At 48.6% G+C, this 12,379-nt stretch overlaps 5 protein-coding genes across 5 annotated transcripts; 1 reads left to right on the top strand and 4 right to left on the bottom strand.

Moving 5' to 3' along the window:
• Positions 1-819: 819 nt before the first annotated feature.
• Positions 820-1,655, top strand: BJ212DRAFT_1591543 (uncharacterized protein; the record flags this gene model as incomplete). The annotated part of the gene is made up of 3 exons (XM_041342520.1): positions 820-1,047; positions 1,191-1,309; positions 1,537-1,655. The coding sequence occupies exons 1-3, from the start codon at positions 881-883 to the stop codon at positions 1,653-1,655; spliced, it is 405 nt and encodes a 134-aa protein (XP_041185880.1). The 5' UTR covers positions 820-880.
• A 1,422-nt stretch (positions 1,656-3,077) lies between these two features.
• On the bottom strand, positions 3,078-3,420 carry BJ212DRAFT_1287364 (ubiquitin-like protein; the record flags this gene model as incomplete). The annotated part of the gene is made up of 3 exons (XM_041331986.1): positions 3,078-3,162; positions 3,230-3,312; positions 3,379-3,420. The coding sequence occupies 3 exons, from the start codon at positions 3,418-3,420 to the stop codon at positions 3,078-3,080; spliced, it is 210 nt and encodes a 69-aa protein (XP_041185879.1).
• BJ212DRAFT_113008 (uncharacterized protein) lies at positions 3,198-3,921 on the bottom strand. Its single transcript, XM_041329018.1, has 4 exons — positions 3,535-3,921; positions 3,463-3,480; positions 3,379-3,408; positions 3,198-3,312 (listed from the first exon to the last, which is right to left on the bottom strand). The coding sequence occupies exons 1-3, from the start codon at positions 3,809-3,811 to the stop codon at positions 3,404-3,406; spliced, it is 300 nt and encodes a 99-aa protein (XP_041185878.1). The 5' UTR covers positions 3,812-3,921; the 3' UTR covers positions 3,198-3,312; positions 3,379-3,403.
• BJ212DRAFT_1400603 (uncharacterized protein) lies at positions 3,748-8,995 on the bottom strand. The gene is made up of 17 exons (XM_041337318.1): positions 8,369-8,995; positions 7,875-8,333; positions 7,374-7,646; positions 7,293-7,334; positions 7,092-7,104; positions 6,853-7,001; positions 6,619-6,734; positions 6,383-6,498; positions 5,843-5,968; positions 5,757-5,787; positions 5,422-5,705; positions 5,211-5,350; positions 5,010-5,159; positions 4,642-4,983; positions 4,596-4,613; positions 4,215-4,531; positions 3,748-4,158 (listed from the first exon to the last, which is right to left on the bottom strand). The coding sequence occupies exons 1-17, from the start codon at positions 8,939-8,941 to the stop codon at positions 4,032-4,034; spliced, it is 3,276 nt and encodes a 1,091-aa protein (XP_041185877.1). The 5' UTR covers positions 8,942-8,995; the 3' UTR covers positions 3,748-4,031.
• A 566-nt stretch (positions 8,996-9,561) lies between these two features.
• Positions 9,562-11,658, bottom strand: BJ212DRAFT_1287388 (cytochrome P450; the record flags this gene model as incomplete). Its single annotated transcript, XM_041331988.1, has 10 exons — positions 9,562-9,643; positions 9,698-9,901; positions 9,956-10,081; positions 10,115-10,217; positions 10,274-10,463; positions 10,529-10,651; positions 10,710-10,825; positions 10,881-11,029; positions 11,080-11,404; positions 11,457-11,658. 10 exons carry the CDS (start codon positions 11,656-11,658, stop codon positions 9,562-9,564), a joined length of 1,620 nt encoding a protein of 539 aa, XP_041185876.1.
• Positions 11,659-12,379: the final 721 nt, after the last annotated feature.

Genomic DNA, 12,379 nt, shown 5'->3' with positions numbered 1-12,379 from the left:
TATCGCAGGTCACATTTGTTTGGGTTAGAGCTCAACCCTAACGATACAAATATTCGGAGCTGACTGGTTATGCAGGAAAGGCAGTGGTCAGTGATGACATATCTATACCTTGTCGTGAGCTCCACCCTCCCAAAGTGCTTCATGGTTTCCGATTTTCTTGCTATGTCAGGTTCGATATTTTGGTATTGTCCTTATAATGTACGTCGCGATGGCTGTACCCTTCAGATGCTACATTGTATATTGACGCTGACGTCTAGGATTTGCGCCATCTGTACGTGACGTGATACCAACTGAGCCGTCATTAACTGACTAGCACTAGGGGAGGTTTGTTTTATATACCTCAAGCAGTGAGTGAATCGATTCTTTCTTTAGAAAGTTCTTGGTTGACCCGAGTTAGCCGTACGTCAGAAGTTCATTTTCACAGTAAGGCCTGACCTGTTGCTGACCCTTTATTTAGTTGTGAGTATATTGTATTCAACTGAAACTCGCTTTGCTCATTAACGAAATCGAAATAGGTTATGGTATGTTTCTGTTCATGAAATGGGGTTTTTCTGTATATCTTTGCTTGGCGGAAGGTAATCATATCCATATACTCTCGCACCTTTGCGCTTACCCATTTTGAATTTGCAGTCATTCTTATATGGCGTCTTTACGTCCTGTGCAACCAATCCAGGCTCATACTTTATATTCTACTGGGATTGTTCCTACCTATCGTTGCGCTTTATATAGGGATGGATATATTTTATGGAGCCGACCCTCAGCGATCTCAGGTGACTTTCTATCTTGATTGAGTACTTTGCAAGCTGATGCCCAGTGCATAGTGCAAGAAATAATAACTCCAAATATTAAGTAATGCACGGTCTTCCATCGCATCGGGCCCATGCCTGCGGTATATGCATCCATCCCCGTCATATGCTATGATATTTTATTGGTTGTTCTCGCCATCACCGTCCTCGGGAAGCACCTGAAAGAACGAAAGGAACTTAAAATGAAGCCTAACACCTACGTAGTAATGATCGTCCGATATCATGTCATATACTTTGTCCTGTAAGTTCCCCCTCGTTGTTGTGTTCTCTGAAATCATTCATTGAACCACACTAGGAATTTGGCAAGTCAAATATTCATGGCGATATTGTGGGCCCACCTTCCGTATGATCTCCTGTGACTCTAGAGAGGCTGCTCTGACGCAGGCATGCAGACGGCGGTGCTGAATCTCGTACTATTGTTCAAGAATACCGCGCCACTGATTATCGCGCCACGTCTTATTATCAGCATCTGGGATACGCATGCCAACGACAACTGCGTACATGTCAGTACAAACGTTCGAGGATTGTGTCGTTGGACTTTGCCACCGGAATTGGGGCAGCCCGAGATCGACTCCCGCGTATGATGCTCCAATATTGAGGAAGGAGGTAGATTGAGGTCATACTTCCCCCTAGCTAGCGTACACCTCAAATACCTATTCACTTAAATGCTGCACCGCCATCTACAAGGTCTGCGGGGATAATATTAGCCTGTAATCTGTTATTTTCGTAGTCAACGCACCATCTCTGTCAACACTCTTGAGCACTATGTATCCGAGCCCCTATCGACTAATGGCCTCTGCTGTACTCTCAGGCTCGTCAGGATCCAGTGGAGGTAGGGCACGGGAGTAGAATCTACAGCCACGAGTGCAGGTGTTTCCAATCAACCAAAGGGAATGAATTAGGTCGATGAACAGTAATTCCAACAGCATGCGGCACACCATGATCGTAGCCCATGTCACTGCCTTCTTGCCTCCTCAGTAGTTATACCTTCCTTTCCGCCCCAGCAGTCACCAATATTAGGACATCGTGCCTCACATGCAGTATGAAGACCTAGTCGCTGAAGTCCTTGATCGTGTTAAAAAATGCCTCCGAGGGTTTAGAAAGCTAGGCAGCCGAGGTCTGGAGTGGATGTATAAACATTATTTCCCGAGAAATGTCAATTTATGCACGCCCTTTGGTGTGAGCGGACATAACATCATGTTCGTTATTCAGCATCTTACAGGATCGCAAGGTGCACGATGAGCATATTGGCGTGGCCTCGTTCCTCTGTCAGCCGACAAGAACTTCGCAGCCTGAGAGTCCAGTACTTTTCGGCGTAGGCAACACTTGACACACGAAAGTCAGATTTGGGTAACTTACATCGCGCAGACGACAGACAACAGGAGGGTGTTTCGTGAAAAACATAGAGCACCGTGGACTGTCTGCGGTGGATAAATAAACATCATAGTCGTAGTATGACCGGGAGAACGCGTCACCTAGCCTACCTGCCCCGCGGGTGTTTTACTTGGAAAACAATGAGGGCAAGGCGATCATGCAAACAGCCGACCTAGCCCCTGTGATACTCTTCCAGTTAATGATAGAAAGTAGACAAGTAACAAATCGATTTTCTCTTCCGCCTCCTGCACCCTGTGTCAGTCATATCACTTAAGAATACTTGAAATATACTCCAGTTAATAGTTAGTTAGAGTCGACGTGACCAACGAAAACGCGTGTTTTGAATGGCGTATCTGTGAGCTACAAACTAGATCGACCGCCATGGTTTCGAGCGAATTGGTCCTTCTCCACGCTTCAGGAGTGATACCACCAGGTACAAGTGGCGTTCAACCTTTCTCTGATCGTGGAGTCAAATATGTTTCAATGCTACCCAGGGTGTAATGGACAATACCTAGTATTCTCTCTATGGATAGGCCACTTGACCAGATAAGTGAAGAGTTGACGATTAGACGAATGGAGTACCAAATATGAACCTGCTGCAAGATCATCGGACCATCGCGTTCAGGTAGGAGTTGCCAAGCTAGACGCAGACATCGAGGAAGAAGATCAATCAGAAGTACGTGGGAACACTTGAATATGGTCAGCTGCGTGAGTAGAAAGAAGATATTTACCATGCCGAGTGACCCATCGCCGAAGATGGGCGATACGAGATGAGAGCGATACAAGAAGTGAAAATCAAGTATTTATGATGCTAATAACACAAAGTACACCTTGCGATTGAGTTTCTTCTGCCTTGCTATAACACGATTTCGCCATGCGCAATAACCGTCCGCGATCTCAAAAGCCGCCACGGAGAGCAAGAACAAGGTGGAGAACTGATCCTGCGGAGATGTTGAACTCCTTAGCGGTCTTGTCGTCCGGCCTGGATCATAGCCGACAATGATACGGTCAGTTTGCGTGGTCTGACGGAAATGAGGGCAATTACGCACATCTGTCTCCCACCGAAGATCAACCTTTGCTGCTGTGGTGGCACACCGGACTGCTCTTCAACCTTCTCTTTGATGCGAGTAATCTGTGTCCCCATATGATGGTTTGTGAGCTTGACAATGACGAATACGCTCTGTCATGGGCTAGATACCTTGTCATCGAGATCTATGTCCAACTCAATCTGTCCGTACATGACAGTTAGTCATGAACAGATCGCAAGAATTGGATTGAGCACCTCCTTGCCAGTGAGCGTCTAGCGGTCATCAGTGTAGCGAAACGGCTGTTGGGAGTGAGTTTGAATGCTCACCTTGACTTTGATGAGCATGGTCAAAGATACACGCCGTGAAACTACGCCCCCGCTTTACTCGATGGTAGTGTACGTGCCACAAATACTGAGAGTGCATGATTGGTGTTGTGTTGAAGTTCAAGCTCCGCGAACTTGAACCCTCTTCGACCATCATACCCCCACGTAGGCGTCCGTTCATCGACATACAGCGAAGCGGCTCAGGTATGCTTGCAGGTTTCTTAAAGGTCAATATTGACTGTCCCAGGACGCAAAGCAAGATAATTGATACGAGCCACATATAAAGAGCTATTTGTCTCTACTTCTAACTAACGATAATCTAAATAAACGAATCATTAATGGTATAAAACGAGTGTGCTGCGTAGGTGGTAGTTGTCCTGTCGAAATTGTTGAATGCTCTAGTCCATGCGTTCCATCCAGTGCGGTAGTAGTTGGTATTCCTTTGCTAGTTGTTCGGTGTGGTATTGGTGCCCGTCCTTTTGGTGTGGTTGCATGAATCTTCAAGCCCCAAAAATTAAACTCCTATCCACAGATGCATCTCCCTCGTCACTGCTCTCCTCCTCCTCGATCCCTTCCTCCGTCTTAGACCTCTCCTTCATATACTCATGCCCCACGAAATTCATCACGCTACCAACAACACATCAGCACATACCCAATACACAACGCAACAAAAAACCACTCACTAAATTGTCCCATCCGCGCACCCCACTACTACCTCCTCATGCGTGAGCTGCATCGACATCGGATTCTTCTCTGGCACCGCCAAGCCCGTAAACTTGGGCGGCAACGGACCTAGAAGACCTTTCACGCCCTCAGGCGTGGCATGAGCAAGCGCCGCCCATGCACCCGACAAAGAGATGATATTTGCATCTATATCAACGCTCGGCGTTGGGGACGAGAACATCGGATTTGCATGATCCGTTGTAGGCCCCGTGTCTTCATCGAGTGGACCATCAAGGACATCAACCTTGTCCTTATCTTTATGCGTCGACATCAGAACCTGAGTACACGAAATGAACAAATGAGGACCAGGTTCAGTTGGGATAATGATGGGACAGACGTACCCTCCGATCAGCCCCCCGCTCGCGAACTAAACCTCGTAGCAGTAACCACTCTTCTCTTCCTAGGATCTACTGCCCCAACAGCAACATCAGGCGTCTCCACAAGCGCAACGAGCTTGGGAGGTGCAGTCAGAATTGCCGCCCGCCCGAACCGAATCGCAAACCCATCTGCACCCGCCGCACCCATAGGGGATAACGGTGCACCCATCGGGGACAGCGGAGTGCCAGATCGAGGAAGTAGGGAGAGCGGGGATGGTGATACACCTGAGTGCTGGGATGCGCTGAGATTGGAGGAGAGAGGCGTGGAAGGTGTCCCAAGCGAAAGTCGCGATTTGGGTAAGCCCGATGTACTCACCCCGAGTGCAGACTGTCTGCGCTGGGGAGTAGACATCTGCGTGGCCGTATAAGGGATGAGACGGCGCGTGATCTCGGGTTAAGGGAAGAGGGTGTAGGTGAGGTAAGAGTCCTTCCAGTGAACGTAGGGCTCATCGTAGTCGTCTCGGCAGGGGTCTTCTCGTCTTCGCCTTCGGTCCATTGCAGGTGCAAGATCACAGATTTAGTCGCACACTAATGAGAAGCAAATGAGGTACGCAGACTAAAAATAAGCACAACACTTACAGTCATCTGCGAGCCTTTAGCCGCGAACCACTGCAACATATTATTAGGCGCAGAGCCCACATTAAACAGCTTCGCATGCAACACAGGATCGCTACCACCGAGTTCGCTGAGCTTGAACTGCGAGATCATTTCTCTCCTCTCTGTGTACCATCATCAAACCATCAGCAACAGAGTATAGAGGAACTCGACAGCAAAGAAACAAGAAACCCACTAATCGAGAAAACCCGAACGATGCCATCGATAGTCACGCCCACCACACGCTCTCCCTCCGCCTCTGTGCCCCCTTGGACGATCTGCACACCGATATTGATTGTTGTCTGCTGTCCAAACCTCACGATCTTCGTCCCGGCGCGCCAATCCCAACACACGAGAGCCTTGTCAGCGCCTGCGCTGACAAGATTTTTGGAGGAAAGCGCAACGGCGCGGATACCATTGAGGTGTCCGGCAAGTTGTTGAAGAGGCGTGAATGTGACGGAGGAAAAAAGGTGAACACGGCTGTGGCGCATGATTTTAATTCGAGCATGAGATATACACAAATGGACGCACCCAACATCATGAAACCCAACGACGAAAACCTCTTCGGCACATGAGCTCCAAACACGCGTAATGCATTGTATCAAAAAATGACATACCTTCCTCCGCCAAGAAATCCACGCAGCTCACAGGCTTCTTCACCTGCAGGCACTTTTTCATTTCGCCGGTGTCGATGTCCCAGAAACGGATGGTTTCATCATAGGAACCTGAAATGAGGCGCTTGCCTGTAAGAGGGTCAGCGAAAGTCCATGCTTGGGGAGAGTAAAAGCAAAATGTAAAATGCAAGGGAAGGAGAAATGGGGGTAGATGGAGAGTAGTTGTGAATCAGAGTGGCTGGAGGAGCAAGACCTGCTTTTAAATACAGCCGCTGACCTTCAGCCTTCCTGGTCCACATTCTACGTCCACTAAGCATAGTCAAAAGGGTACGCGAGCACCGGAGGTGGGGCGGAATGGAGGGAGGGCAGCTGTGAATCGGAGTGGCTGGAGGAGCAGGACCTGCAATACAGCTGCTGACCTTCAGCCTCCCTGATTCACATTCTACGCCTCTTCATCATCAATACAGAAACCTGCCCCATCCGGGGGGGTGCCGTCCACCTCCAAAATAACGACACCGAAAGCACCCAAAACACGCCCCTCACCTCTCAACAACAACGTCGTACAGAAATTTGTATGTCCATTCAAAAAGCGTATGCTCTGCGGAAGCGCATGCGCAAAATTAGACTCGCGGTGGTGGAGGGAGCGGTAGAGAGGGTACCTGCAATGCAATACAATGAAAGAATTAGTAAATGTAAGTGTTGAGGTCATGATGGAGAGGGATAACAGAGGCGAGTGGGAATGGGGACGAAAAAACGAAAAGGGAGGAAAGAGAACCCACCATCCCTCAGGCTTCGCCGGTGCCCTCACACGGACCGGATCATTGGCAGTTAAGCGCAGACAATGCCATCTCCACAATGTAGGATGACGAGTTGCAGTATACCATTTTTTTGAGACCTGTCGTGTCGTCAGTACCCATGCTTTCGACTAGTGCCTCAGGGAACAAGGGTTCCAAGCGGAATCAACATGTCCCAACATCCCACAAATTATCACAAAACACCAACAAAACACTCACCAGCCCAGCCTTAACAACCTCTTTCACGCTCAACTTGCTCAAGATTTGAAGGGCGATCCCAGGAGCAAGGAAACCGATGATATCGAATGAGCTTTTGAGGTATTTTTGGAGGAGGAGGATTTGGAGGGGGATGTCGCCTGGGAGGGTTGCTATTGGTGGTCGGAGGGAAAAGTGAGAAGTGGGGGGAAGAGAAGGGTTAATTAGCTGGCGATTCCTCTATGAAGATGTGCGGGACGTACATTCGAGTATGATCTGGATACTACATGATAGAGTGTAAGTGTCAGCGTCTTTACCAAAACGGGAGAGTAACAAAGGAAAGAGAGGCGAGGGAACAACTCCAGAGACTACCAAGTGATCTCGCCTCTGCATCGATCAACAGATACGACCTCCTTCCATCAACAAAAGAAACAGAAACCCAAACCATAAAAAGAAAGACTCACATCCTCCCCCGCCCCTCCCTCCCCAACCCCCTCATAGCCCTCCTAACATCCCCTCTCATCAAGTTTCTTCATAGCATCTACCAAATCACCACCCTCTGCGGTCTCATCCCCATCCCCCCAACTAACCGCGTCCCAATACCCCCTCTTCCGTCCACCACATACACAATACTCGCCCCCCTCCAGTTGCAAAGACCCTTGGGCCTGAGACTGAGACTGAGAACGCAATTCTGCGAGTTGAGCTTGAAGATGATAAACCTGCGCCGCGCTACTTGCGTGCGCACGTTCGAGGAGACGCTTGTAGGCAAGGAGTTTGGAGGTATGGAGTGTACGGATTTGGGTGAGGGCTTGGTCGAGCTGTGGAGTTGAGTTAACTGGGTTTGTTAGAGAGGTGAGAGGTGGGGTGGGGTGGGTGGATGAAAGTGGGGTCTGCACAGTGATACAAACAAGAAAAAAATATGTGCATGTAGTGCGCGTCAGAAGGACGTGGGTACGCAACGACAATAAGACTGTACGCGATCCAATAATCGCAAAAGCACAGACAGAAAAAAGTAGAGACGAAGCACTAAAACGAAACGAACTCACCTCTTCATCACCTTCCCCATCCACATCCGTAATCATATCAAACGTCATCCCATCATCCTCATGATCCCAGATATCCTCCAGACCCGTGTCATCATTCAAATTGATCACGGCACCGTTCATGACGCGTCCGTTCACGCGTCTTGGACCTCCGATGATACTCCCGGTACCATCGCTGAAGACGCTCCCTACTCTAGTCCCGCCCATGGCGCTCGCAGTCACAGCTCTTTTTGAGGCGAGGGATTCGGACAGCAACGCGACGGGCTCTTTACCCATGAAGTTTGAGCCAGGAGAACGGACTTTTGGACTCGGAGAGTGCATATTTTTTGTTCCAGGGGACCGTGTCATATTGGATGTCCCTGATGGTGTGCGCTGTAGCTGGGTGCGAGCGAGAGGAGAGGACTTGGAAGGTGTGATGGATGAAGGTGTGTTTATTGAAGGTTTGGTTTTGAGGGTGTGTTGCTTGAATGGGGCTTAGGCGCAGAAGACGGGGGTACAGTGGTAGGAGTACTCTCCATGGAGACAGTCCTGGTCATAGAAACTGTTTCACCGCTTCCAAATACTGATGCAGAATTGGAAGTAGCAGAGCTTGTGGTACGCACGCGGACTGACGCGGATGAAGGATTGTTCTTGTGCTTTGCGGGACTTGGAGATGTGAAGTTTATAGCAGGTTTGGGAGAGGCGAGGTTGACTGAAGCACGGTGTTGACGTGATGGAGTTAGGGCAGATGTTTCTGAAACGACGCGTGCTCGAGACGGGGTTGATGACACTGCGTCTCGATTTCCATTCGAGTCTGTAGTGCTGCTAGTGGAAGCATACAAAGAACGCGGGAAAGCACTTGGCGGACCTGTGCCAGAACGCTTCAAGAGCGTCGGCGTCGTGGAGAGCATGTTTGAGGTGGAATTCGAATTCGAAATTGGTTTAGTGGGCTTCACAGTCGTGCAACCGCTCGCATCACTTGTGATCGACAGTGCACGCGTCTTAAGGGAAATACGCGTAGTAGTTGAGTTTGATGTCGTGCGCGACAACGACAAACGTGAGCGGGTCGATGTCTCAGAGGGCGTCGGCATTCTAGTTCAGTGGCTTGTCACTATTGGGAGCAACCACAAAGTAACAAACCGCGTTCTTCCCACGTCCACGGTTCTAACTTCTGGCTCAAGGATTCAAGACTACTGGCAAATTTTATGTGCCAAGAATCAATTACTGGGTATAAGTTCTGAGCTCCATCGCAGTACTATTCTTTCCGTTCTTGTTATTGCAACTTGCATACAGTAAGACTTTTTACAGACCTACAACGACCATGCCACTCCCCAGAGTCGCTCCATTCCAATGGTGCCAAGTGATAGACTCGGACAGTATGACATTAGGGACGCAATAGCACCCGAAATTCATGCTGTAGATACCGGCTACTATATATCATCCACCGAAACTTGGCCTTAGGACCAGCGGGGCATTTCAGGCCTCGTGAACATGCAAAGATTGGGCGGCTGCAGGACGAGCTGATGTGGAATATCGAGGTTATCATTATGAGTACATAGTCTCGTTAACGTTCATTGCATCCACAAAAGTTCCGCGGAAGTAGATAATTTCTCCAAAAACCATATTGCACAACTTCTAGTATAACGTACAAATTACAACGCATACTAAGTGTGTTATCCCCACATGTTTCTTCGGCCTCACCATCGTGAGCTTAGTAGTTAGCATCTTGTTCAATGAGCCTAAGGGCAGTCGCAGAGCGAGGCTTGATAGAGCACTTGAAAGGTTTGGGGTGGCTGGGAGTGTGTCAATCAAGACCAGCACCGGACGTGACAATATATGCGACATACCTGATCGTACCTGGTGAGGGTTCAACACTGGGGGTGATCTCAATACCATTCTCGACAACCTTTGAAATATCAAACACGGCCAATGACATCACGGTGGATATCCAAATGGAGGCTTCAGCAAGGTGGATACCTGTACACCAAAAGCAAGCAAATGTCAGAATGCTGTGGATTAACTGATGCGAGTTGAATACACCTGGGCAAATACTGCGGAGCAGAAAATTAGCATTCCGATCAGATTCAGAACCAACTTATGCTTACCGTCTACCAAAGCCGAAGCAGGCTGTGCGAGGCTCTGTCTCAGGGTCCTTTCCATCCTTAGCCAAGAAGCGGTCAGGGTTGAATTGCGAGGGGTTAGTATACGTGCGTGGATCCTTGAGCATGAACCTGTCGCAATTAAGATCTTTACATTCTGTTCACCAACCGAAGGGAAGCACCAACCAAATGTTAGGTAGTACTATGGAGCCTTTTGGAATATAGTACCCATTATGGATATCGTCCTCAGTTACACGGTGGGGGAAACCTGTCATTGAGATACCCGTCGTCAAATAAATAATGTCATGAACGAGATCCGCATACCGGTGGGAACGACAACGTTCCAGCGGAGAACTTCTTTGACAAGCACCTCAGTATAAGGCAGGGAGTCGCGGTCGGCGAAGGTGGGAAGACGATCAGAACCGACAACCGCATCTATTTCAGCCTGAGCTTTCTTTTGCACATCAGGGAAAAGTGTCATAGCTAGAAAAAACGAGTTGATTGCAGAAACAGTCTGAGAAAATGGGCGTAGTACTTTCAGAACATCATGATTAGAAACATAAATATGTAGGGACCAACCGTGTCGGCGCCACCGCTGTACAGGGAAAAAGCAGACCATTTCACAGAGTGTTCCTCTTCCGCAGACACATCACGGCCTTCCAAGAGATTCGAGGTAAGAGACACAGGGGCAGTACCAGCAGCCTGCAAATTTTGAACTTCAATGCATGATCGTAAAACTGCAAAACTGTAAACTGGTCACCATCTGGTCCTTCACCAACTTGTGGGGTGCAGAAACCATCTCTTCGAGGGTCTCACGCCATTTACGTGCTATGCGCTTGAAGCCAGCACCGGGGAACCACACGGGAACCTTTGCCACTAGAATTTTCAGGTTATCGGAAGCCAACACAAACGTCAGAAGGATTTAGCCTACAGAATGGTAAAGTGTCAACCATATATGCTCCGGGAGATGCGGCCTGCGAGCCATTGATTATAACGCGGTCTGCAAGGTCAACGAAGGGATCGTTGTTCTCTTTCACTTCGTAACCATGAGAAATGCGCAAAATGATCGCGCCAGCAGTGCTATAGTAAAAATTCAAGCTCGTGTCATTTCGAGGATACATAAAACAAACTGTCGGACATGTTCCTGCAGTTGGTCGGGTTTCGCAAGCACACGCTTCAGGAATCGACGAGTCTCAACTTCCTCGACCACGTTGTATACGTCCACTGCAGCACGACTGCCGATGATCCGATGGAAGTTCTTGCGTTGCTGGCGAAAACGGTTACCATAAGGAAGGAAAGGCAAAGAGTCCTTCCAGCCAACAAGTTCGCCAGCCATAGGAAGAACAGGACGGTCAGAATACAAAGTGCTTTTACTGTCCATCATTTCCAATGCAGTCTTGGTAGAGTTCAGCACGATTATGTGCCGACCCAGAACCTCGATATGCGCGATATCACCTGTAGAAAGATTTTTGAAATTGCATGATTTTGGAATAATGGAGTCACTTACCATACTTCTGACCCCACTCAGTAAATGCGACCCAGGGCTTGATGCGAGGCATATCTAAAATATTGCCAATGAGAGGCCATCCCCGGGGACCAGGTGGATATGGTGCAGGATTCTTCTTGATAATTACCTGCTTTACTAGATAGACTCCGACACCAGTAAGGCATAGTAGGTCCAGCCAAGTAACATTGGGGATTGTCAACATGGTCTACTACTAGCAGACGATGAGCAACTCAAGAACGGGGATATAGAGCGAATCAATCGGATAAGTGGATATCTTGTATTTAACACATTAGAAGGACACGTCACACGAGAGTTCTGTTGGAAATTAGGGGTTCGCTGTGCGAACTTATGATCTGGCGGCCAATAGGTACCTGCTCGGGAAAGTGTACATGAGGCCATCTTATACCGGACGAGTGACGAACATGTATTGCCGAACACCCTAGTCATCGTATAGGCGAACATGTACGACATTTAGATTTTAAAAAATCACTGTCTTCTTCTGAGAGTTGGTGCCACTGCTGCACATGTCACTGCAGAACCAATCTGCCTCAGCAAATCAACACATTCAAAATGAAACGGAATCAGCCACGGTGATAGAAGCATGTTGAAAAAAGACAAGCCTGTATCCATTGATTGCAGCTATCAAAGTCGCATTGAACCATTTCTCTGAATTCTGGCCGTCGACACCAATAAAATTCATCTCGTGGGTCGTGAGACTGAGTATCTACATTTGGAATGACATGATTCTTCACTTCAAGCGAGCTAAGGCGTGCTGGCGGGGTGATGGTTAGACGAGGTTTGGTGCGGAAGGTATGTCCTGACCATCACTCGCATCAGACACCTCGCGCACGCAATACAGCAAATGACGAGATGTCTGTGCTGACTCGGAGTCAAGCATTATTAGTAGGTGCCAACATACCACC

The sequence above is a fragment of the Suillus subaureus genome, assembly GCF_016647635.1.
Source record: "Suillus subaureus strain MN1 chromosome Unknown BJ212scaffold_117, whole genome shotgun sequence".
Taxonomy (NCBI): domain Eukaryota; kingdom Fungi; phylum Basidiomycota; class Agaricomycetes; order Boletales; family Suillaceae; genus Suillus; species Suillus subaureus.
This window is presented reverse-complemented; position numbering and strand designations above follow the sequence as displayed.

Bases quoted from the DNA above. Each gene is read 5' to 3' on its own strand.
- BJ212DRAFT_113008 (XM_041329018.1), bottom strand. From the start codon at position 3,811: ATGTGGCTCGTATCAATTATCTTGCTTTGCGTCCTGGGACAGTCAATA.
- BJ212DRAFT_1400603 (XM_041337318.1), bottom strand. From the start codon at position 8,941: ATGCCGACGCCCTCTGAGACATCGACCCGCTCACGTTTGTCGTTGTCG. The intron at 5,351-5,421 runs GTGGGTTTCTTG...GATGGTACACAG, and splicing joins CGTTCGGGTTTTCTCGATTA to AGAGGAGAGAAATGATCTCG. The intron at 4,159-4,214 runs GTGAGTGGTTTT...TGTTGTTGGTAG, and splicing joins TGCGCGGATGGGACAATTTA to CGTGATGAATTTCGTGGGGC.